The 22,159-nt window shown below is 42.4% G+C and overlaps 1 protein-coding gene across 1 annotated transcript in view; it reads right to left on the bottom strand.

The window, feature by feature from the left end:
* Positions 1-20,959, bottom strand: part of CPAMD8 (C3 and PZP like alpha-2-macroglobulin domain containing 8) — an 87,283-nt gene extending 66,324 nt beyond the window's left edge. The window contains exons 1-13 of the mRNA XM_077842142.1: positions 20,854-20,959; positions 17,389-17,540; positions 15,668-15,690; positions 8,659-8,824; positions 8,449-8,501; positions 7,823-7,840; positions 7,108-7,162; positions 6,841-6,954; positions 5,799-5,883; positions 2,780-2,888; positions 2,080-2,307; positions 1,728-1,898; positions 1,073-1,201 (exon numbers count right to left, since the gene is read on the bottom strand). Of these exons, the coding sequence (XP_077698268.1) occupies positions 1,073-1,201; positions 1,728-1,898; positions 2,080-2,307; positions 2,780-2,888; positions 5,799-5,883; positions 6,841-6,954; positions 7,108-7,162; positions 7,823-7,840; positions 8,449-8,501; positions 8,659-8,824; positions 15,668-15,690; positions 17,389-17,540; positions 20,854-20,936 (1,386 nt within the window). The 5' untranslated portion in view covers positions 20,937-20,959. The remainder of the gene's footprint in view (positions 1-1,072; positions 1,202-1,727; positions 1,899-2,079; positions 2,308-2,779; positions 2,889-5,798; positions 5,884-6,840; positions 6,955-7,107; positions 7,163-7,822; positions 7,841-8,448; positions 8,502-8,658; positions 8,825-15,667; positions 15,691-17,388; positions 17,541-20,853) is intronic.
* Positions 20,960-22,159: the final 1,200 nt, after the last annotated feature.

The following is a 22,159-nucleotide window of genomic DNA, read 5'->3' as shown; positions in this document are numbered from 1 at the left end:
ATTTGAGGCATTTAGAGTTCCAGAGAGCAAAATGATGAAACTGTTCATGAAAAAAATATGTAGTTGATTGGAACACCCAGTAAGAACTGGCTGAGCTGAAGAAATGGTTCCCACATCAGCTGGTCACACAATTCCCAGCTTTCCCACAGCAGAATTATTTCTAATCAGGTTATAATAAGAACAATGTGTTCAGATTAGTAGAGTATAATCCCCTTTCCATACCTCAGAAATCTTGTAAAAGATTAATTAGCCATTAAACTGCCATGAAATGCAACCATAAAACTCCTTATTTGGCTACTCTGACTCTGAAACTCAGCCTACCAGGCCTGCTGATGATATAGTAGTAGTCAGATATATGGACCACCAGATCCCAAAGTACTTTACAAAGCAAATATACAAACCCATCACTGACATGCAGTCTCTTCTGGGGTGGAGAACAGAACTTAAATGATGATCAGCACAACAAAAAGGGTGGGAAATTCTGGCTATGGACATATCTACTCTTAGGATACATATCATGAAAACTTTTACACACAGAAGGGAAGCTCAGTTTTTAAGGTCTCCTCCCAAAAGTCACCACCCTCTCTAATAGAAAACTACAAGATGCTCAGTTTATTTACCTTTGGGAGGTAAAGGACTGAAATGATGCTTCTGGGATTCAGACTCTTAATTCCAAGGAGACTAGACAGTTGATTTGAACCAAAATTTTAATATCATTGTCATTTTTACTATCTAATTCATACGGACTTTAGGGTGTGGGGAGCTAGTTTGTGCTCTGAGCTCTGGAGTCCAGTGGGTCTCCACTGGGGATCAAAACTCTCTCTTCACACACCCCTATACTTTAGGAAACATGGTACATTATCAGGGGCAGGTAAGGCTGGCAGCACCATGAGTGAAGTAGCTCATGGCTAAAGATTGGTCAATGTCTAAAGTGAAGCCTCTTAAGGTCTGCCATGGATATAATAATAGGCTATAGCCCCCAGATATATCTGGAAATACTTCATTAGGACAACAAATATGAATGAGCCAAGAAATGCAGAGGTCATCATAATGTAACATGAAGTTGTCCTACCTGGAAAGGCTTGTCTGGTGCTTGGAGCTGGATATGGCACTTGCTAGGTGAGTACCAGCTGCTGATAGACAAGTAGTTTGGCAGATACTGGTCCCCTGCAGGTTTCCCATCAATTGCTGTCACTTTGGTCTTAAGAAAAAATGCATGTGAATGTTATTCACACCTAGAAAGCTGGGCTCCTCTCCCTCCCCATCATGCAGTCCTCACCACCACTCCCACCCCAGACACTGCCCCCTCCCACTTTCTCTTTTGCTATCTTTAAAGTACTGTGATAATACACTCACTTTCTACTGAGATGTTTGAAACTTACTCTTAATGCCACGATGTATTTGATCTACTCAGAGCAGACAACTCTATCCTGTTGTTATTATTATCATCAGTTCTATCAGCAATATGGAGTTGGATAAATATTCACTGCAGTTCAAAGGTGAAAGTTTAAGTCTGAGCTAAAAAGTGTCCCAGTGTCACTACAGAGACAGGGTGGGTGAGATAATACCTTTCATTGTTGGTGAAAGAGACAAGCTTTCAAGCTCACACAGAGCTCTTCTTCAGATCACTGACTGATTTCCCATTTTTAGCACCAATTCACAAAGTGCACGTTTGACAAGATTAGCTTTATTAAAGCCCATTAATCCTATAAAGAGCTTTTACTCACCTCCAGCCAGACATACTGGGCAGCTGTAGGAATAGAGGGGATTTCAAACTCCACCAAGCCACTTTTGGATACCAGTTCACTTGTGTAAACGTTATCCTTTGGAGTTAACTCAGCTTTGATTCGAATTGTGACCTCATCAGCTGGGCTCCCATCAGGGTAAGTGACTTCTACCTAAACAGTCATTTAATTAATAAAACTAGCCCTTTCATGTTATTAGCAATTCCATACAGTTATAAAACTCAGCACCACATAAAAGGAGCATCTCAGCACATGGTGTATAACACGTTAGGATAAATTGCCCATATAGCCTTTCTACCAAACACCCTGAGTGTCCCCATATCCTCTACCTTACCTTCCCTTTGTAGGGTAGGCCAGGTTTGAACTGCTTCCTAGTATCCTTGGTGTACTTGATGTCAATCAGCTGTTTCTGAACAGGCGTTGAGTCATCAAACGTGACCTGCTTGCTCCCATCAGAGCTGGTCACAGTGGCCCAAATATTAACCGTGCCTCGGAAATGCTCTGGGACATCAGCTGGCATCATGTCTCTCACACACACATCGAAAACAGCAGAGCCATCAATCTACCAGCCAGGCCAGGAAAGGAAAACATTACTCAGCATGTGCAGTTAAAAAAGTGTTTCTGGTCAAATACAGAACATGGGGCTTGCTTTCTTTGGGGGGTGATGGGGTATTTCTTTGTTTTATTTTAAAGGGTCTTGGGTATGGGGACACATTCCCTAAGGGAAAAAATACCTGTTCATCCATACTCTGTCTTAGCACTGCCCCAACCTCCATCACTCTCACACATTCTCCCCATCAGTATATTCTAAAATACCTAGCACTCCGTTAGCACTATCTCATTAAACACCCCTCCTCCAAATATTGACACAGTCAGATAACATGGGAAATGCTCTCGTATTTTTAGTATGTAGAGCGCAGGTAACACATTTAGACTCTGATTCTGCATCACTGAATCAAAGGAAGCTTTGGTATTGATGTCAAAGGGTGCAGATCAGGCCTTTCTATTGCAGCTGATTTAATGATTCCCCGCACCTCTATGGTTTTGAGGACAGGGTGTCCCACTTCATGCCTGTAGTACCCCACTCCATTTATAGTCATGTTGACAGTTAACTTTCCTGTCACTGGTTTCCCAAACGTGTATCTGAAAGAGAAGAAGCAAGATAATGAAAACCTCAGATTGGCTCCTCTCCATTTCCTTGATTAACCCCATGCTGGACCCACAACGCCTGCATACCTAGAACTCAGAATATAAAAGTCACCACAAGAGGCTATTTCTAAATGTCAATGGTTAATATCTCAGTGAAGGTTTTTACATTAGAAACTTCCAAACAATTGATCTAAACTAAAACTAGACTGAGAACAGAAAGATCCTGTCTCCAGCTTTGCAGGCTTCTGTACACAGTGGCATCCAGACTAACGGAGACTATCTGACTTGAAAGTCAGATTAATCTCAGGCTCCATCTGTTTTATGATTTTTTTTAAACTCAGCACAATCTTCTTCTAATTTCTATATTTTTTTTTTCTGTTGAAAAAAACCCAGCATGTAGACTCCTCCCCAATACAAACATTTCATGTTCATTCTGAGAGGAACAGACAGCTACTTTTAAAAGTTTCAGTGGAAACAGTTCTTTTTAAAATTTAAATAACAGCATCTGCAATTCAGACATAGCAGTCTTATGCCAGCATAATGATGAGAAACAGAAAGTGAAACTGAGCAGTCTAGGACCACTCTCCTAGACAGAGTGAAATGCAAAAAATAAACAAACCGCAGAAATGGTGGAAAGTGCATTCAGTGTTTAAATCATTTCACGTTTAAATTATTATAACAACAAAGATGACTTTTTTCTCCTACCACGCCACTCTGAACTTGAAAAGGGGTCCCTTTAATAGGAAAGTTTATCTGTGCTTAGATGAAAATTTTCTTTCTTTGAGCAATAAGGTCTACAGACATGTTACAATGGGTACTTCAGCCTGCTTGTAGTTTGAGGGCAGAACTAGACCTGTCAGTCACTGGCAGCAGGGGACTGTCCCACCCACAGAAATTCCGCTCTGACTTCATTGAGACAACTTTCACAGTCAGGGTAATTCTATTCTACTTTTCTAAATTAGGTATATTGTATACTGCATCTTCTCCTGGACAGTAAGGCAACAAGACTTCTACTGAAAAAGAGCATTGGCTAAAGCCTGGATGATCAATATGTACCATTTGATGAATTGGTGGCCACACGGCTGCCAAGCAAATCTCATGACAAGAAATATGATTCTTCTGCCCTCAGATTGTCAGTGTTCCCAGTTCCCACAGAGCAGACTTTGATGCTTGACAAAAGAAAGAGTATTTCTTGCATTTACTTTGGGAATGAATGCTATGACAGTTGTGAGGACTACCTCTCTGAATTAAGAGTACAATACTAGTCTCATCTGAGAGCGCACAACTCCATAAACTCATCTGATTGCAAATAAATAGTTAATTGGAAGTCCACTTTAATGGATAGGAAGTATATGATACCTCCCACAATTACTTAATTGAGAAAGTGTTGTAAGGACCAGAATGAGGTTCCAAAGTTGTGCTTTTTAACTTTGGAGGGGCTGGAATCAGGGGAGGTCTCCTAAGAGGGTATTTAATGTCAGGTTTTGTACAAAACTTTATTTTCTTGAACATAATGAGAATGTTATAGTACAGAGACTTGATCTTTTGCTTGAATGTCCTCAGGTATCCATAGTAGAGGCCTCTTGGAGGAATCCAAGGCTATGTTTCACTTGTCCAATATGGTACTTTTATTTGCTGATTTACTTCTTTTATTTGCTGACTTCCTTCTAGAGTCCAAGAGTGATAATCACTTCATCCCGATATCCATTTTGAACCTAATGTACATATTGCAATAGCAAACTTCCTCTTTGAGGTAGAGACACTGAAATATCCAATGTTAGGTGAGTCAGGCTGTAGAGAGCTACAGCCTCTTCAGGCAGAAAGGCATAAACAAACAGTGCCAAGCCCCTCTCTCCTTCCTATCTTTTGTATGGTCCGGGAGAACAGCAGCAAAGGTGGGGAGGTATATAGCAGAGATCTTGCCCAGCTTTGGAGAGATCATCCCTTACCTCACATCCTAGGTCCTGACATATGGAGAGGCCACAGGGCACTTTATTGTTGTTTGCAGATACCAGAAATCAATCACCAGTCAATCAAAATTACTTTCAATAAATGAGGATACTTCTGGCTGCAGCTTCCACTCTGTTTAATCCAACTTCTGCCATGAAAGCCTTGGTGTTCTTCCAATACCTGCTAAGGGGGTGAGGTAGGAGACACAGACCATTCATTTTGCCTTTGCCATCCTCAGCCTAGCTCGCTCCCTGAAGCCTGCAGGGGCACCAGCTGCCTCAAACACCTCAGAAGTAGAAACAGAGCTGAGGGGAGCATCTCCGCAAATAGCAAATGCAATCCTGGGACATGACTAGGAATTAGATGGATCTATTATTGAGCCTAACTGTTTGTCAGAAATTTGAAATAAAGTTTGGAATTTTCCTCAGAAAAGCTCTTCAGCTGGGAAGGATGGATGAGCCACCCGGGGCTGGGGAAGCAAATGAGACAGCAAGGAACTTCAGGAGATGAGGCATTCCTGTGCTGGCAGTGACTGACAGGTCTGGTTTTGCCCCCAAACTGCAGGAAGGCTGAAGTACCCATTGTAACGGATCTGTGGACCTTAGCATGATGACGAATTGCTATGGTGCTAAGCCAAACACCAGAGCAGCTTCCTCCTCTTCCAGAGACTTTATGCATAAAGGATTTGCTCAACACACAGTACAGCATACCATAAGAGATGTGTATGCGATGGAGGAATTAGAAACTTTATTACGGAAGCCAGGAGACCACGGGTATCTGAGCATCACATCCAAACGTGCAGTGACAGGAAAATCATCTGACAATGCTCCAAAGTCATGCTGGAAAGTTTGGAGGATGAGACACATACTCCCTCTGAGCTTAGATGATTGCACCATCCCACAGCTACACTGCAACCTGTAAAATATGGGACTGTATCTGTGGCATGTCCCCTACCTGGCATGGACAATTCCCTTTTCACAAGTCGCAAGATCTCGGATATAGAGAGGTGGGTCAATCAACAGCTCAAATTTTGGTAACACTAAAATGGAGCAAAAAAGAGAAGAGAAGAGGTGTTTTACAAATATCTTAGCATCCAGGATGTATTAACAGCTATATATCTCTGACAAGATCCCTTCTTGTGGTTGGAGCACTGCAGGCAAGGTGAAGATGCACAGCCTTGAATAGAGAATGAAAGCAACATATCAATATCAGCTGATGCATCAAACCAGCATCCTACTAGCAAGGTGCTATTAAGTAACCATTCCCTGGAACGAGTTAGTGCTCAGCTGCCCCACATCCATACATCACGTTCCCATATGGAGGATCCGAGCTACAGAACTGAACCCAAAACTTCGTTTAGGGGTTGGGTTGCAGGCACAGCGCTTCGCTTCTTGGAGCCCGGGGCAGGAGCACCTTGCATTACCTGCAGTACCTCCCATCGTCATTTCAGGAATAGGTCTGAAGACATTCAGAGACTGGAACAATGAGCACAGTATAAATACCTCAGTAGACAGGGTCAGATATTGCACTTGGGGATCTGGGGGGAACAATCTCCATTTCTCAACAGCCAGAGGGACTCTGAGATAGGGCAGGGGGCATTAAGAGCAAAAATAAGAGAGGGGCGATGATTAGGAATTATTAGTCCCAAGATAGGATCTTATGAGGGAAGGAAAAAACTTAGTGACTGACTTAAAATAACTTTAACAGTTTTTCCAAAATAAAGTGAAGTCTTTGTTACCTATATGCATGGATTGTGCCACATGATGATGAATATAACCCCCTTTATATTATAAAAGATTATATCAACTAAGAGTCTGGTTAAATTTCAAGAGTCCATTTCCTGCCACATGTTACATCTGACAGGAATTTTTTCTCCTGGAATTTTTGATACATCATTTCTTGATTATTTCAACTCAACTCAAAAATATTTCATAATGTCAGTATTCTGAATATTTTGGGGATTATGATCAAAGTTGACTTGCAGGCAATAACTCACCATATTTCTGAACTTCAAAGGATTTGTTGTATGCGTGCCCTTGCATTTCAGCAAAGATGAACCACTCGCCAAATACTGGCTGATCAGACAAGGGGAAACTCATATTTACAATACCTAGGAGAGAAGAAAAGACACTTTGAGCCCTCTCTGAATATCAGACAATCTCTGTAAAGGTTTATTTCAATAAAACCACCCAAAAGGCAGAAATTAAAGTTAACTAGCAGAGGAAAATAAAGTTATGCTAAACTGTAACAGGTAGAAATTTACCACAACAAAATGGCTTCAGATTGCTCCATTCTATCATCCGAGACCCCCGAGGATCCTAGAAAATTGTTTAGGACAAGAGACATTATCACAAAATAGGCAAATTTCACTAGTACTTTTAACTGTCAGCCTGCAACAAACAATTTCACTTTCACACAAATAATTAGCATCAATCTGCTAAAAAACAATAATAATCCATTGCTTGGGCTATTTTGTGTCAACACTAAAGCCAGTCAGTCAGTTAACAAAAGTACAGACCATGGTGTCAGCTCTTCCATTTCTTGTCAGATAAAGAAATTAGTTAAAAGAGGATGGTCAAAGAAAGGGTCCCTCATTCCCTTCAAAACAAAGAAGAAATGGAGAGGGGTATATGAGTAATCTAGTAAGATCTCTTCATCTCCATGCATTTCAAATGCGTCCATTATCATAAGTCTGGGCGCAAAGAGAATCATATTACCCAGCCAGGTGCAGCATAGGAATGTATCTTCACAAGTAAAATAAGAGAGATGGGTAAGGTTGTTATATTCATAAACCCCAGTGGATGTAACCAATTTGTTCAGTTTTCCTTTGAAAAGGCATTTATGGGAAGACATTTCTGAACTCCAAGCAGAGATGGTGATGATAGATTTGGCAGAGCATGAACTTGTGACCTGCTCCCTTCAGAGAGGCCACAGTGACCCTGTATAATGATGCCACTTGCTAAATGGTGGATACTCACGACTATGTAGGCTTCAATCTGAAAGAAACAAGGAATAAAATAACCCATGAGACAAAGCCATATTTTTCTATCTTGTGAGAAGCTGTGAGGCTGGCGCAAGTAGGGTACCCCACAGAGTTTCTGGCCCCTGCATGTTGGTGCAGAAGGGACACGTAATATCCACTCATCTGAAAAAGCAGTTTAGTCAAACAACCATTTCACTCAAGCATCTGACTTGAAAACTAGCCCTGCAGACCTCTGCTTAAGTGACTGATCCTGGCCTCTGGATGCTCCCATAATATCAGTGTCAAAGTACTAGTCTCTCAAACACTCCTCCTCCACAGCAGCTTTGGCCTAATTATGTTTTATTGCATTACAGTATTACACCTACACAAAGCAATTAAAGATTATCACTTACTCCTACCCTTTGGCTACAATGTGGCCAAATTCAGAAACTAAACTTAAAACTACAACATCTTAGCAAGCACATGAATTATACCACTCATAGTAGGAGATACCAGAGTAATTGAAGATGAAGGGAACAGCCACTCACTACATTGCTGTGTAACTCCATGTATGTGTGTGATAAACAGGAAATGCTGAACACTTAAGACATTTTACTATGGGAAGGAAAGCTATTCGCTTACCTTCTCATTGATCGGTCGCAGGTCAGAAGTGACCATAAACAGGTTTATCAGCACTAAAAAGGGAAAAAAGGGAAAATTCATTAATCATCAAAGCTGGTACTCAGCAAGAGTTGTGGTCTCAGGGATTATTCTTAAAAGGAGTTCTGGTCTAAGTATTAAAGTTTTTGCTTGCAAAAGTGTAGACTGTGAGGTTCACAGAGGCTACTTTACCTTTCTGCTTCGGTTTATAGACAGGCTTGTCAGTCTGGATGAACACCGATGACCCTTTGCTATCTATGGTTACTGTGGTATAGTTATGAAAGATGTAACCTTCCTCCGTTAGATGCCTGTTTCCCCAGACTTTTAAATGTGCTTGTCCACGAAGCCCTGAAGGCACCTAGAAAACAGACCATGAGGTGGGGAAGAAACAGGACTTGAAAGAGTCTTTGTGCTTACAGGGGAGAACACAGAATGGGAAGGGACCTCGAGAGGTCATCTAGTCCAGTCCCCTGCACTCAAGGCAGGACTAAGTATTATCGTGGTTTATTCATGTCAAAGCCTCAGCAGCAAAACTGATACAAACAAATTACCACCCCATCTAAAGATGAAGGGAAGAGACACCCACTAAATCTGTGTGTGTGTGAGAGAGAGCATGCAGTCAGTAGAAAATGCAAAACACAGACATTTTAGAGTTATAAGGCAAGATTTAAGAGAGGCATAGTTATGTCAGTAGCACAGCATGAAGCCCTCTCTCCCTTCCTCCATCACCCAAAGCAAAGCAGTCTCTGACCTGCCTATGCATCTCCTGCTGACCTGAACTCCCCCAATTCTAGCTAATCAGGGTTCAAGAATTAAGCAGTGAAATCTTCCAACAGTTTAAGATCTTTACCCTGTTTTTAAAATTAGGGCTAAATTGATGTTAAAAAAAGAGCCCATCATAATTGTGTGCACCTTCCAAGAGCAGGATAAAGGGAAAGAGGTGACCCAAGGTAATTAAATTTTATTATCCCTAACAGGCAGCAAAAGTATACTTAACATGACCTAATTGAGGAGTCACCCTAACTTAACCTCACTTGCTAAGCAGGGAGGAGTGATGCCAAATCCAAGTGAAAGTCAGAATGGTTGGGGACAGATGTTACTATTTGGGAGCATGGACTCTGTTTAAAAAGTGTCCTAAATACCATTTGATCCTTTACTTCCAGCATTTAAAGACAGAACTGATCAGAGTCAAATAGAATCCTTGTGTCTGCTCAGGGATCACGAGGCCTGAAATCACTGATGAGCAGGTAGAAGGGGATAGCGTGCAATGAAAACCAATGCAGACGATACAGCAGCAGTGAGTTTCCTCGCTACTTGGTGAACTCACTACGAGTTTGCTAAGAGGTAGAACCTCAGAACGCTGCTAGAGGCAGAAGCAGTAGCAAGTGGCAGGCAGAGAGCAGTAGGAAGCGATCACAGAGACAGTGGTGAGCAGCAGCAAAGATGGCAGAGACCATAATAGCAGGAAGAAGTCGCACTGCTCAACCCCCTTTCAGGGAGGTGAACCCCTGTGAACAAACCCTGAATTCTGGGATTTTTACTTCAAACAACCGGGAGTGGGTGCAGCAGAGGAAAAGGGGAGTGGTGTGTCACAGGAAAAGGGGAGTGGTGTGTTACAGGACATTCACTCATCAGACTTCAACACCACAAGATGGAAAATGGAGGCAAAGGACTATTGCCCAAGATACTGTGGGGTGGGTGTGAACTCGTGGTTTGCATACTTTTGAAACATTGTTATGGTGTTTTCCCAAATTAATGCTGAGTTCCTTCTCCCTTTTAATAAAAGTTTTCTTTTATTATACACAGACTCAGTACTTGCGAGAAGGCAAGAATTGCCTCTTAGAGGCACCTAGTGGTGGTGTTTGGTTTTCCCGGATTTCTGGGTGGAGGTTCAAAAGCCAGGTCTGTTTTGTAACATTATGAGGAACCACTAGATATTGAACCCAGCCCTTGTTGCTGTCAACACCACTTGATGAAAGTGATCACATATAAAAAAGTGAGACTCAGCCACACCACCAAGTTAAACATTTTATGTTCCTCAGAATTGAGAGTAGATTCTTTGGATGCTTGCTAACCCTCTGGGATATGCCCCAAGTGTTTTACATAGGGAAATAATTAAGCATATTATAAAGTATATGGCATCATTGAAAGAAATTACACACATTTGCACACTCACTCTGTTTACAATTATCCCTTTGTTTCATACATATGAACCAAATACACAACAACAAAGTTTCTTTAGATAAAAATACAAATATAAAAAAATCTGTCACAGAGTGACATTATGATACCAGTTCAAGACAATTTAAAACTGAAAGGGAGCAGTACACTGCCTTTATCAAAGTATGAAATCAGTAATGACTGATTCAATACTTTGTGAAATGTATTCAATAGTGAAATGCAAGCTTTGGGTGAACAAGTCTACAGAGGCTTCTTTAACTACGGATATGAGCTATAGCTCTCCTCACATTAGGCCTTCTTGCTGTGAAAGGATATGTGGTAATAGAGAATGTGCATTTGGATAAGTACATTGACCACATAAAAAAGAAGGAGAAATGTCTCAGACCCCTCCTGCAACCAGATTCCCAGGCTTAAACACTGGACAGAACAGCATGAATATCAGTCACAGGCAAACTGCAGAGCAGGAAAAACAAACCTTGGGATATGACCAAAAAGAGGATTGCAGTAGGAATATACTATCAACCCCCTGACCAGGATGGTGACAGTGCCTGTGAAATGGTCATGGAGATTAGAGAAGCTATAAAGGCAGACAATCCAATAATAATGGGGGATTTCAACTGTCCTCATATTGACTGGGTATATTGCACCTCAGGTAGGGATGCAGAGTTAAAATATCTAGACATCATAAATGACTGCTTCTTGAAGCAGCTAGTCCTGAAACCCACAAGGGGAGAGGCAATTCTTGATTTAGTCCTAAGTGGAGCACAGGATCTGGTCCAAGAGGTGAATATAGCTGAATCACTGATAACAGCAAACATAATGTAATTAAATTTAATGTCCTTGTAGGGCGAAAGAAACCCACCACAGTAGCACTGAACATCAAAAAGAAGAACTAAACAAAAATGCGGAATCTAGTCAAACAGAAATTAAAAGGATCAGTCACACCGGTGAAATGCCTGCAAACTGCATGAAGACTATTTTAAAAGACCACACTAGAAGCTTGAACAAAATGTATAACCCATTTTTTTTTAACAGAGGACCCCGCTAAAAAAAAAAAGGGTATCATAGCTCAACAGCAGAGTAAAAGAGGCAGTTAGAGGCAAAAAGGCATCCTTTTAAATTTGGAAGTCAAATCCTACTAAGGACAATAGAAAGGAGCATGAACTGTGGCAAGCCAAGTGTAAAAGTATAATAAGGCAGGCCAAGAAATAATCTGAAGAGCAACTAGCTAAAGACACAAAAACTATCAGCAAAATTTTTTTAAGTACATTACAAGCAGAAAGCCTGCCAAACAGTCAATGGAGCTACTGGACAATCAAGGTACTAAAGGAGCACTCAAGGAAGACGAGGCTGTTGCAGAAAAGCTAAATGAAATTTTTGTATAGGTTTTCACTGCAAAGGCTATGGGGGAAATCCCCAGACCTGAGCCATTCTTTTTTAGGTGACAAATCTAAGGTACTGTCCCAGATTGTGATGTCAGTAGAGGAGATTGTGGAAGAAACTGATAAATTAAACAGAATAAGTCACCAGCACCAAATGGCATTCACCCAAGAGTACTGAAGAAACTCAAATATGAAATTGTAGAACTACTAACTGTGGAATGTAACTTCTCTCTTAAATCAGCCTCTGGACCAGATGACTGGTGGGTAGCTAATGTATTGCCTATTTTTTAAAAAAGGCTCCAGAGGTGATCCTGGCAATTACAGGCCAGTAAGCTTAACTTTAGTACCAGGCAAATTGGTTGAAACCCTAATAAAGAACAGAATTATCAGACATATAGATGAACAAGATATGTTTGGGGGAAGAGTCAACATGGTTTTTGTAAAGGGAAATCATGCCTCACCAGTCTGTTGGAATTCTTTGAGGGAGTCAAACAAACATGTGGAAAAGGTTGAGTCAGTGGATATAGTGTACTTGGACTTTCAGAAAGCCTTTGACAAGGTCTCTCACCAAATGCTCTTAAGCAAAATAGGCAGTCATGGGAAAAAGGAAAGGTCCTCTTATGGATCAATAAGTGGTTAAAAGATAGGAAGCAATTAGTGACTGGGCAACAAAATGGCAGATGAAAATCAATGTTGATAAGTGCAAAGCGATGCACGTTGGAAAAAAAATCCCAACTATACATACAAAATGATGGGGTCTGCATTAGCTGTTACTGTTCAAGAAAGAGATCTTGGAGTCATCATGGATAGCTCTCTGAAAATATCCTCTCAATGTGCAGCAGCGATCAAAAAAGCAAACAATGTTAGGAATAAGGATAGATAACAAGACTGAAAATATCTTAATGCCACTATATACATCCATGCTACTCCCCTCCTTGAATAATGTGTGCAGTTGTGGTCGCTCCATCTCAAATAAGATGTATTGGAACTGGAAAAGGTGCAGAAAAGGGCAACACAAATACTTATGGGTATGAAACAACTTCCACATGAGGTAAGATTAAATAGACTAGGATTCTTTATTTTAGAAAAGAGATGACTAAGGGAGGATATGAAAAAGGTCTATAAAATCATGAATGGTATGGAGAAAGTGAATAGGGAAGTATTATCTACCCTTTCCCATAACACAAGAACTAGGAGTCACCCGATTAAATTAATAGTCAGCAGATTTAAAACAAACATCAGGAAGTACTTCTTCACACAATGCACAGTCAGCCTGTGGAACTTGTTGACATGGAATGCTGTGAATTCCAAAAGTATAATTGAGTTTAAAAAAGAATTAGTTAAATTCATGGAGGATAGGTCCATCTATGGCTAGTAGCCAAGATGGTCAGGGACCCAATTCCATGTTCTGGGTGACCCTGAACCTCAAATTGCTAAAAGTTGGGACTGGAAAACAGGAGATAGATCACTTGAAGTTGCCCTGTTCTGTTCTTTATCTCTGAAGCATCTGACACTGGGTCACTGTGGGGGACAGGATACAGGGCTATACAGACCATTGGTCCTACCCAGTACGGCTATTCTTATGTTCTTATGCCACCACACCAGAAGAGAGACAAATAATCCTGACAGATTGCCATCAAGATAGTTGACCATATGGTAAATCAAAGGCTTTGATTTACTTGTAAACCAATTATAGGTTTCTGGATGCAGTGAAGGTATCCGTGCTCTGTTGCAGCAACACATCATAGCTCTTCCTATGAAACACTCAGGTCTGCTGCACAGTAAAATGCTTCCATTCACATGCAGTAATACAGCACTGCATATGAGAAAGAAACGCCAAATGTGCTGAACTACAACAAAAACTACTGCAGTTCACCAATAATATTAGGAAAAACTTTAACAATAAGGGTAGTTAAGCTCTGGAACAGGCTTCCAAGAGAAATCCCCATCATTGGAGTTTTTTAAGGACAGGTCGGACAAACACCTGTTGGAGTGGTTTAGGCATAGTTTGGTCCTGCCGCAGCGCAGGGGGCGGGACTAGATGATCTCTCAAGGTCCCTTCCCGCTCTACATTTCTATTATACTATTAATACTCAAAGCTTATATGGATTTATTCTGGTCTGGATCATACAGTTACAGTGACTAAAGCAATGAATTATCCAAACCCCACAGTCCTACGTGCTTCTTAAAAGTGATGTATTGCCAGTATTCCAGAAACATGTCACAATTCAATTACTGTAAGATTTGTTCCCCACCCTCCATCTCCCATTGGAGATAACTACCCCAAAGCAAGCCCTGCATAAAATAATTAGATCCAATATGTTAACACTCCACTTTGTCTTTCACTCCTACTCCAGTCTGTCACAGCAGCAGTGACAAACGTTCATAGAAAATCATGATCACATTATATACCAGAATAGCATATTTAAACACCTCTTATGGAACCAAAGGTTTTGGTGGCACTTAAAAATACATATGGCTTGGCTTTATTATTATTAAATTTATATCCAATATTTCAGAAGTCTGGAAAATACAAACACACCTGATATCAGCATGGAAGTAAAGGGAGACCATCTTGCAAAGATGACATATGAAGGGCCTGCTTAGCACCTCTATTGCCATTTACACCTGTGCCAAATGGGTGTAAAATCACTACCTCCAATGCAAGTAAGTGGTGAACTCTAATTTGGTAGCATTTAATGCTCACTTGGCACAGGGGAAATGATTTATGCAAGATGCAAAGCAGGGGGGAATCAACCCCAGGATGTCCTGATTATGTAAAAGACAGACTTAAATCCCAAAGTCCTAGACATTTGAATGAAGCTCAGATGTTCCATTTATTTAAAATTCATATGATCTCCTTATATAGGTTCATAGTGATTTTTTGTTATGTTTTAACAGGGTTTTCTACCTTAGTTGCATTTAAATTAAGCATGGTGATTATTTTACCTCACTATGGATTCTCCGTGGCCATAAAGGTAACTCCCCATGTTTCTAGTGCAGCCAAAGTTAATATGGCTGAATTTTATTCACTCCCTGTTGTGTTGCAGTATTACCAATGCCAGAAGCTCAAACCTGCACAAAGCCGGGAAAGAGTCTATGTAGCAACAGAAGATCAGTAGGAACGTGTTATTGCTGGAATGATTTCCAGTTGATATAACCAGTAATTTCTTGACATGTTTTGAGAACTTCTGTGTACATCCTGACAGGTTTCAGAGTAACAGCCGTGTTAGTCTGTATTCGCAAAAAGAAAAGGAGGACTTGTGGCACCTTAGAGACTAACCAATTTATTTGAGCATGAGCTTTCGTGAGCTACAGCTCACTTCATCGGATGCATACCGTGGAAACTGCATCGGATGCATACCGTGTACATCCTGTATTCCTTGTCACTTATATATCCTACACAGCACCACATCTATAAAATAACCTAGTCATGAATTTGTTATTGAGCAATCACCCATATAAATTGCTCCACTCTTGCATATATAATTCATATGAAACATAATGCTGAAGGCTGCACAAACCAAGGTTATTAATTCAGTCCTAAATTGATTCTCATTTTCTTTGGCTGCTAATTATCTAGTAGTCTTAGAATATTCTCTCTCCCCAACACTATATGAACAACACTTGACACTCACCTGAAGCTTGATTGTCCCTTTATCTGAGAGAGAGAGAGAGAGAGAGAGAGAGAGAGAGAGAGAGAGTTATGGCATTGTGTTATTCTTTCTGAGTTAAAGCACTTATTTCTAAGACAAGTAGGGCTCAGAGGAGGGAAACCGTCATGATGCCTCCAACTGACAGATCCCCTGACTGTGGTTTGATTTAGCGGAAATATTTTCTTCTGCACTGTGCAAAGCCATCAGCAGAGGTGGGGTGGGGAGGAAACCATATATAGCTGGGCTCTTTAGTATAAACTTGGCCTGACTGGGTATGTTCATTCATAACTTTTTCTCAGAGTAAACTGCAAAATGCTCTATGGTTAGAGTACGCAACTAAGGTTGGGGGTTGGCCACAAGGAAGCTTACTAGAATATTTTGCTGCCAAAGATCTGGCCTTTCCTGCGACTTGAATCACCCTCATTAGACACCCATAGACATCTATTTTGGTTGCTATGTCTTACCATAGTGAAGATTTCTGTTTAGCATGTATCACCCACATGTACAAATACCACACCCATCTATGTAGCCAGCGCAGCGCAGCTCCCTGCTAACCTGGGACCTAAAATAAGAGTGATCCAATTTGCAAGGGGAGAAGGAGAAACATAAAACCAGAGACATTCCTTTAAGGAAAGGAAACCTCTTTTAAAGGGGAGTTTTTCTATGGATCATGACTTCTTTCACTGGATTTATGCATGTATTCCACATTAGTTATAATAAAGTTACCCATATAAAAGCCAACTAAGATGCCTAGGAACACTCTTAGGCCCACCAAAATCTGGTTCTCTCTTCATGGAGGCAGCTTCAGCCCATAAATTTACAGGCCCTGCCAGACCCAACCACCTCTGGATCACTCTTCTTTATCCCACCTCAGAAGCTGTTTTACTCAAAGCTTATGAACCAAGAGGGTAGACTTCAGAGATTTCCTCAGCTAGTAGGCAGTCATTAAGATCACAGCCTTCATGCTTCTCCGGAGCTTTGCACAGAGCAATGTTAAACATAACGGTAAAAATTACTGTTGATTGTCTGAGACCAGTCTACATTACAGCTTCCATCCTTGGTAGCACTGCTGAGTACCATTTTCACCAGTGTAATTTGTTTTACACTGTAACAAATGTGTTAAGTGAGACATAGTCAAAACCTCTTTTGTCTTCCCAGACAGGAAAGATGGATTTGTTTTTCAATCCTAAAGGGTATCTAGTTGCACCAAAGTTATCACCTCTCTCGATAATGAAGACGAAAGTCTCCATGATGGATCTTGAGGGGGGAGAATTTGCCTCCCCACTAAATTCAGATTCAGGAGTCGAAGAATTCTGATGTTTTTGCAGAGATGTCATATTCTTCCTCAAATTCAACCTTATTCTCTTATCCTACATATAGTTCCTTCAGCGAGAAGACTTCCAATGGAAATCCAGATATCCACTTGACCACTTGAATACTAGTGCATCACCTGCATTTAAGCTCTCCATGTATCTTAGTATTTCAAAGGCATCAGTGTTGATCATTTCAGACAACCACGAACCAGAGCAAAGCCAGTGCAATCAAAGCTGGGAACATTCTGCACCAATAAATGGTTTACAAATTATTATGGTTCCAGCTTCAGCGTTAGTAGAAACCATTCTCTAAAAGATGCTGAAGAGCTCCCCACAGCACTTTGGTTTGTACACTAGCCCTTACTCAGTTTCCCATAAATGAGAACTTACCCAGAACTCCTCCATGGCCTCGTGCCACTGTTTCTCCTTTGACCACTAGATGAATCTGGACTGTTGTTTCCTTGATTGAGTTAAAGATGGTCACACTAACAGCTTCCTCTACGCCTGATCGGAAAACAGAAGGTGCTGCTATCAAATAGCCCCTGGGAAATAAGGTTGGAAGTGGACAGTCAATGAAAACATCAACAAAATGTGAGGTGATCAAGGTGCCAAACAGCATGAAACTATTTAAAATATTAACATAGAGAAAAGGGCAAAATATCCTGTAATACAGTCACCTAGAGTCTGCCCCTAGGACAGCCACATTGGCAACATGCCATGAGCTTGGGACTCAACCTAATATGCATAAAATGGAGCAGATTTTAATATGGCAATCTTCACTGGCTTCATCTACTTAAGAAAAAAAAAAAGTGACTGTAATGTTCCATCTTGATCCAACGAGGAGAGGTGGGCTATCACCATAGGAGTTTTGTAGTCTCTGAAGATCAAATCTTCATATTAATAATGAGAGCAGCTTCCAGCCAATCTGTAGAACACTTTTACATGTTCACACTTTGGGCACCATTTCCCTTGGACCTCACTAATAATCAAGATAGCAGTTCCTGATATGTGTACATTAGTTAATGCTCATTTGCAAAGAGATCCTGTGAAGTTACAGTTTACATCAGCATGCTACCCAAAGAATTCCACATGACAAACATCAATAGAACAAATAAAGCAACAAGCGCTAGCTGTAAATGTGTGACTTGTATCTTTGGCTTATATATAGGATACTAAGTATCAACAAAAATAAGTATTGTACTAATTAGACTTTATAGTACTTTGAAATCAGCACTAAGCTCAATTATTTTATATCACAGCAATATATAGCTATTTCTCAACTGTACTTTATCAGATATATTCACATTTATAGAACTGCAGTCACATTGCCATGAATAGGAGCCTGAATTACTGATACAATTCAACTATAGTATACTAGTATTGACATCCTAATTATACATACTAACACACAATTAAGTACAGTTCACTGTATATGAAAAGGTGATTCACACTGAAGAATTTGGTGACATCAGCCAGAGCCCTCCAGTTTAACATTATATATAATGCCCTATTCTTAAGCACTTTAGACCAAATTTTTAAAAGTGACTAATTATTTTGGGTGCCAAACTTAACACACCTCAGAGAAACCTGAATTTCAGAAGGTGGGTGCTTCAGCACTTTCTGAAAGTCAGGCTCAATTGAGGTATATTAAGTTAGGCACCCACAAAATTGAGGCATACAAAATCATAAGCCATTTCTGAAAACCTTGGCCTTAATTTCCCCCACCTTTGCCTCTCCCCCCAAACCCTGCTTTAAAAGAGGAAGCAGAGGTTAGTGGCAAAAGCTTAGAAATGGGAGTCAGAAGATCTGAGTTCACTTTCCCAGTTCTGTTCATCACTCAGCTTCTGTTAAAATGGCTACATCTTGAACAATGTGTTACCCCTTTTTATTTTTTAATTTTAAAAAATCACAGCTTTGGAAGAAGTATTCTAATAGGCCCACTTTTGCTTTTAAAACTGCCCTGAAAGACTTCACAACCATACATAATAAAATCTTGTGTACAGTTACGATGGGAACGCTTATGATCTTCCCATACTGAATGGCACCATGCCATAAATTTATAGACTGTATGCACTATAGTCTCTTGCATTACAGTCTCCAATGTCTTTGGGGTATGATACTGTAAGCAATACATTTATATCCTCTTTATGACATCATACATCTTTCTGCTTCTTCCCCCCCAAATGGAATTTTTTCATAAGATAATTTTTCATGTCACACACTTTAAAACATATTTCAGCCACTTGCCTCACTATGGTTCCAGCAGTTGGGTCACTTTAGTCCATGATTAATTATCATTCTGGGATGAGGTTGATGGTGTTTTACAGCCCCCAAGTCACCTTTTAGCAAATTCCAACCCAGTGTTTCTCTCTCAGCAGGCCTCATTGCCATGGAGATCCCATTACACCCAACATAAGTTCAGCTCTCTATGGTAGTTCAGTCAGATTGCACTGGATACTTAGAACTTAAAGAATTTGAGAATAAACGTCCTGTGGCCGCAAGTTTAAAAATTCACCAGATTGCTACCTAATCTGCATATCCTTGGTAAGGAAAACACAGCCAATCTATTTGGAGGAGAGAGAGAGAAAAATTCATTTGCATCCAGTACTAAATGATTACTTTCAAATTTTTACTGGACAAACTTCTGTTGGGGAGAGAAGCTGGTCCAATAAAAGATATTACCTCACCCACCTTGTCTCTCTAATATCCTGGGACAGACAGGGCTACAAAAATATTGCATACTTTTAAACTGTCACATAAGTATTGGTCTGCAGTAACATATATGAAACATGTGTATCCACATCATTTTAAGCAATTCTAACTTTTTTTCTGGAATATCAGCTTGTTGATGTGGTCTTTAAATTAAGTCATTTAGTCGTGTTGTACTTGAAAATTAAATGTTTAGCTTGGATACTTCTGACGGTAACTTGACAGATCATGCAAGAACTTTTGACTAATGGCTCTGCCAGGTTACACTAGAACTTGGCAGGAACTGGCAGGATGTGAAATATTTTCTAGTAAGCAAGAGAAAATAGGAAGTCTTCATGGCATCTAGTTAAAGCAGCTATTCAGTGTGGACTGGTTACAAACCAACGTAATAAAACAAAGCAAACCTCAATAAAAATTAAACTAAACAAAAATAATGCACAGGAACTAACTATGTACTCAGTTTCTATAAAGCAGATGAGAAGATTTTCACAGAAATTAAAAACAAACAAAAACTCCTCAGATGATTTTCCACGCAAGAGAGTTTCACATGTTCTTCCAGTAAACACCTCCTTCCAGGGCAAGTAGCAGTACCTCAAACTATTGCAATAACTGGTTAGCAGATCTCAGCTCATATTTAACATTCCATATTCATACCATTGCATTTAACAAGTATTTGTACATAAATGCCCCGCAACGTTGTGTTTAAGACGCTCCAAACAAGTATTACCCGCCCTCTCCAGGGTTTGGATTTTTGCAGAGACAGCTGTATGATGATTAACTATCAAATATATTTGTTTCCTCCGGCATATTCCTCCAGTTTGCGACCCTGGCTGAGGTTAGTGGGAAGAGAATTTTGCATGCATCGCTTTAGGGTTATTTGTGTTGTGAGCCGTCATTTAACAGCTCCTTACACGGGTATAAAGGTTTCTCCATCTACCCTCCTTACCTGCAGGGTCTGCTCCGTGCTGGGGGAAGGAAAAGGTGGAGGTGTTATGCCCGGAGAAAGGGGTGGCATTCCCTCCAGAGCTTAGGGGGCTCCCCACATGCCAGCGGCAGGGAGCGATGCCCCAGAGCCAGGCTGCAGCCCTGGGGTCTCTACCCGGTGCCCCGGACGCGGTGGGGGCGCTGCCCCAGGCCGGTACTTACTGGCTCTCCGGGGGCTGAGCCCCGCACAAGCTGCAGAGGGGCAGGAGAATCCACCAGGCGCAGCCGGGCTCCTTGGGGGGCATGGCGCTCCGGGGAGCGGCTCCTTCCCCCAGGGCTGGTAGCTCTGCAGCCCCAGGCCACGGCGCGCTCCCTGCAGCCCGAGCCCGGCCGGGCAGGAGCCCTTTGTTCCGGCGAGTGCAGCCTCAGCTCCCGGCTCCCGGTCTCGGCTCCCCGGTGCCTCTGGCCGCCGCCCCCTGGCTCCCCCCGCCGCGTCCCCGCCCCCGGGCCGCCCCTCCTGGCCCCGGTGCCCGCTCGGCTCCGGCCCCGGCTCTTTGTCTGCGGCTCCCCGCCTGCTACTGACAGCATGGACCGGGGGAGGGGGCTGGGACCCCCGCGCCTCCCCCTCCCAGCCCCTGGGGCAGCAGCATCGTACCCCCGCCCTGCCCCTGGGCGGGCTCCCCATCTCCCACGCAGCCCGCCGCCCCGGGCAGGAACCGGCCTCTGCACGCACCCGGGCTGAGACCGCCTCGCTCCGGTCCCCTCAGCCCGGGGCACGGACCCCACACACCCGGGCGTCTCTCTCCCGCCCAAGCCCCCTGCAGTCAGGGGTAGCCCGCTCCCACGCCGCCAGGGCACTGGTCCCCCGCACTCCCCAAGTCCTGGCCCTTGTCATCCCTCCTGCTGACCCCCAGATCCTCCCCTCAGTCCCCCCCCTTTAGCTCTGCCCTGTCAGCCCCAGCCCTGACCCTGTCACCCCCTCAGCTCTCCTGCCCCAGTCACCCCGCCTCACCTCAGCGGGGACCCCTCAGCTCTAGAACCCTCACCCCCCAGTCACTCCGCCTCACCTCAGCCGGGACCCCTCAGCTCTAGAACCCTCACCCCCCAGTCACCCCGCCTCACCTCAGCCGGGACCCCTCAGCTCTAGAACCCTCACCCCCCAGTCACCCCGCCTCACCTCAGCGGGGACCCCTCAGCTCTAGAACCCTCACCCCCCAGTCACTCCACCTCACCTCAGCCGGGACCCCTCAGCTCTAGAACCCTCACCCCCCAGTTACTCCGCCTCACCTCAGTCCTCACCCCCAGCCATCCCCCTAGGTTCCAGATCCTTCACTCCCCCCAGTCACCCTGGCTCACCTGAACCCTGAACCCTACAGTAAGGACCCCTGTATCAGCTAAATTCCTGGTACCCTCACACACACCACCAAGAACCCCAACCCCCAGGTACCACCCTCCCACTCACTGGAACCCATCGAACCTGTCACCTCTCCTCCCTTAACATTGGCCCACAACTGAAGGGAGTCCTGGG

Source organism: Eretmochelys imbricata, chromosome 25 (genome assembly GCF_965152235.1).
Source record: "Eretmochelys imbricata isolate rEreImb1 chromosome 25, rEreImb1.hap1, whole genome shotgun sequence".
NCBI lineage: Eukaryota > Metazoa > Chordata > Testudines > Cheloniidae > Eretmochelys > Eretmochelys imbricata.
The sequence above is the reverse complement of the archived record's forward strand: the minus strand, read 5'-3'. Positions and strand labels throughout refer to the sequence as shown.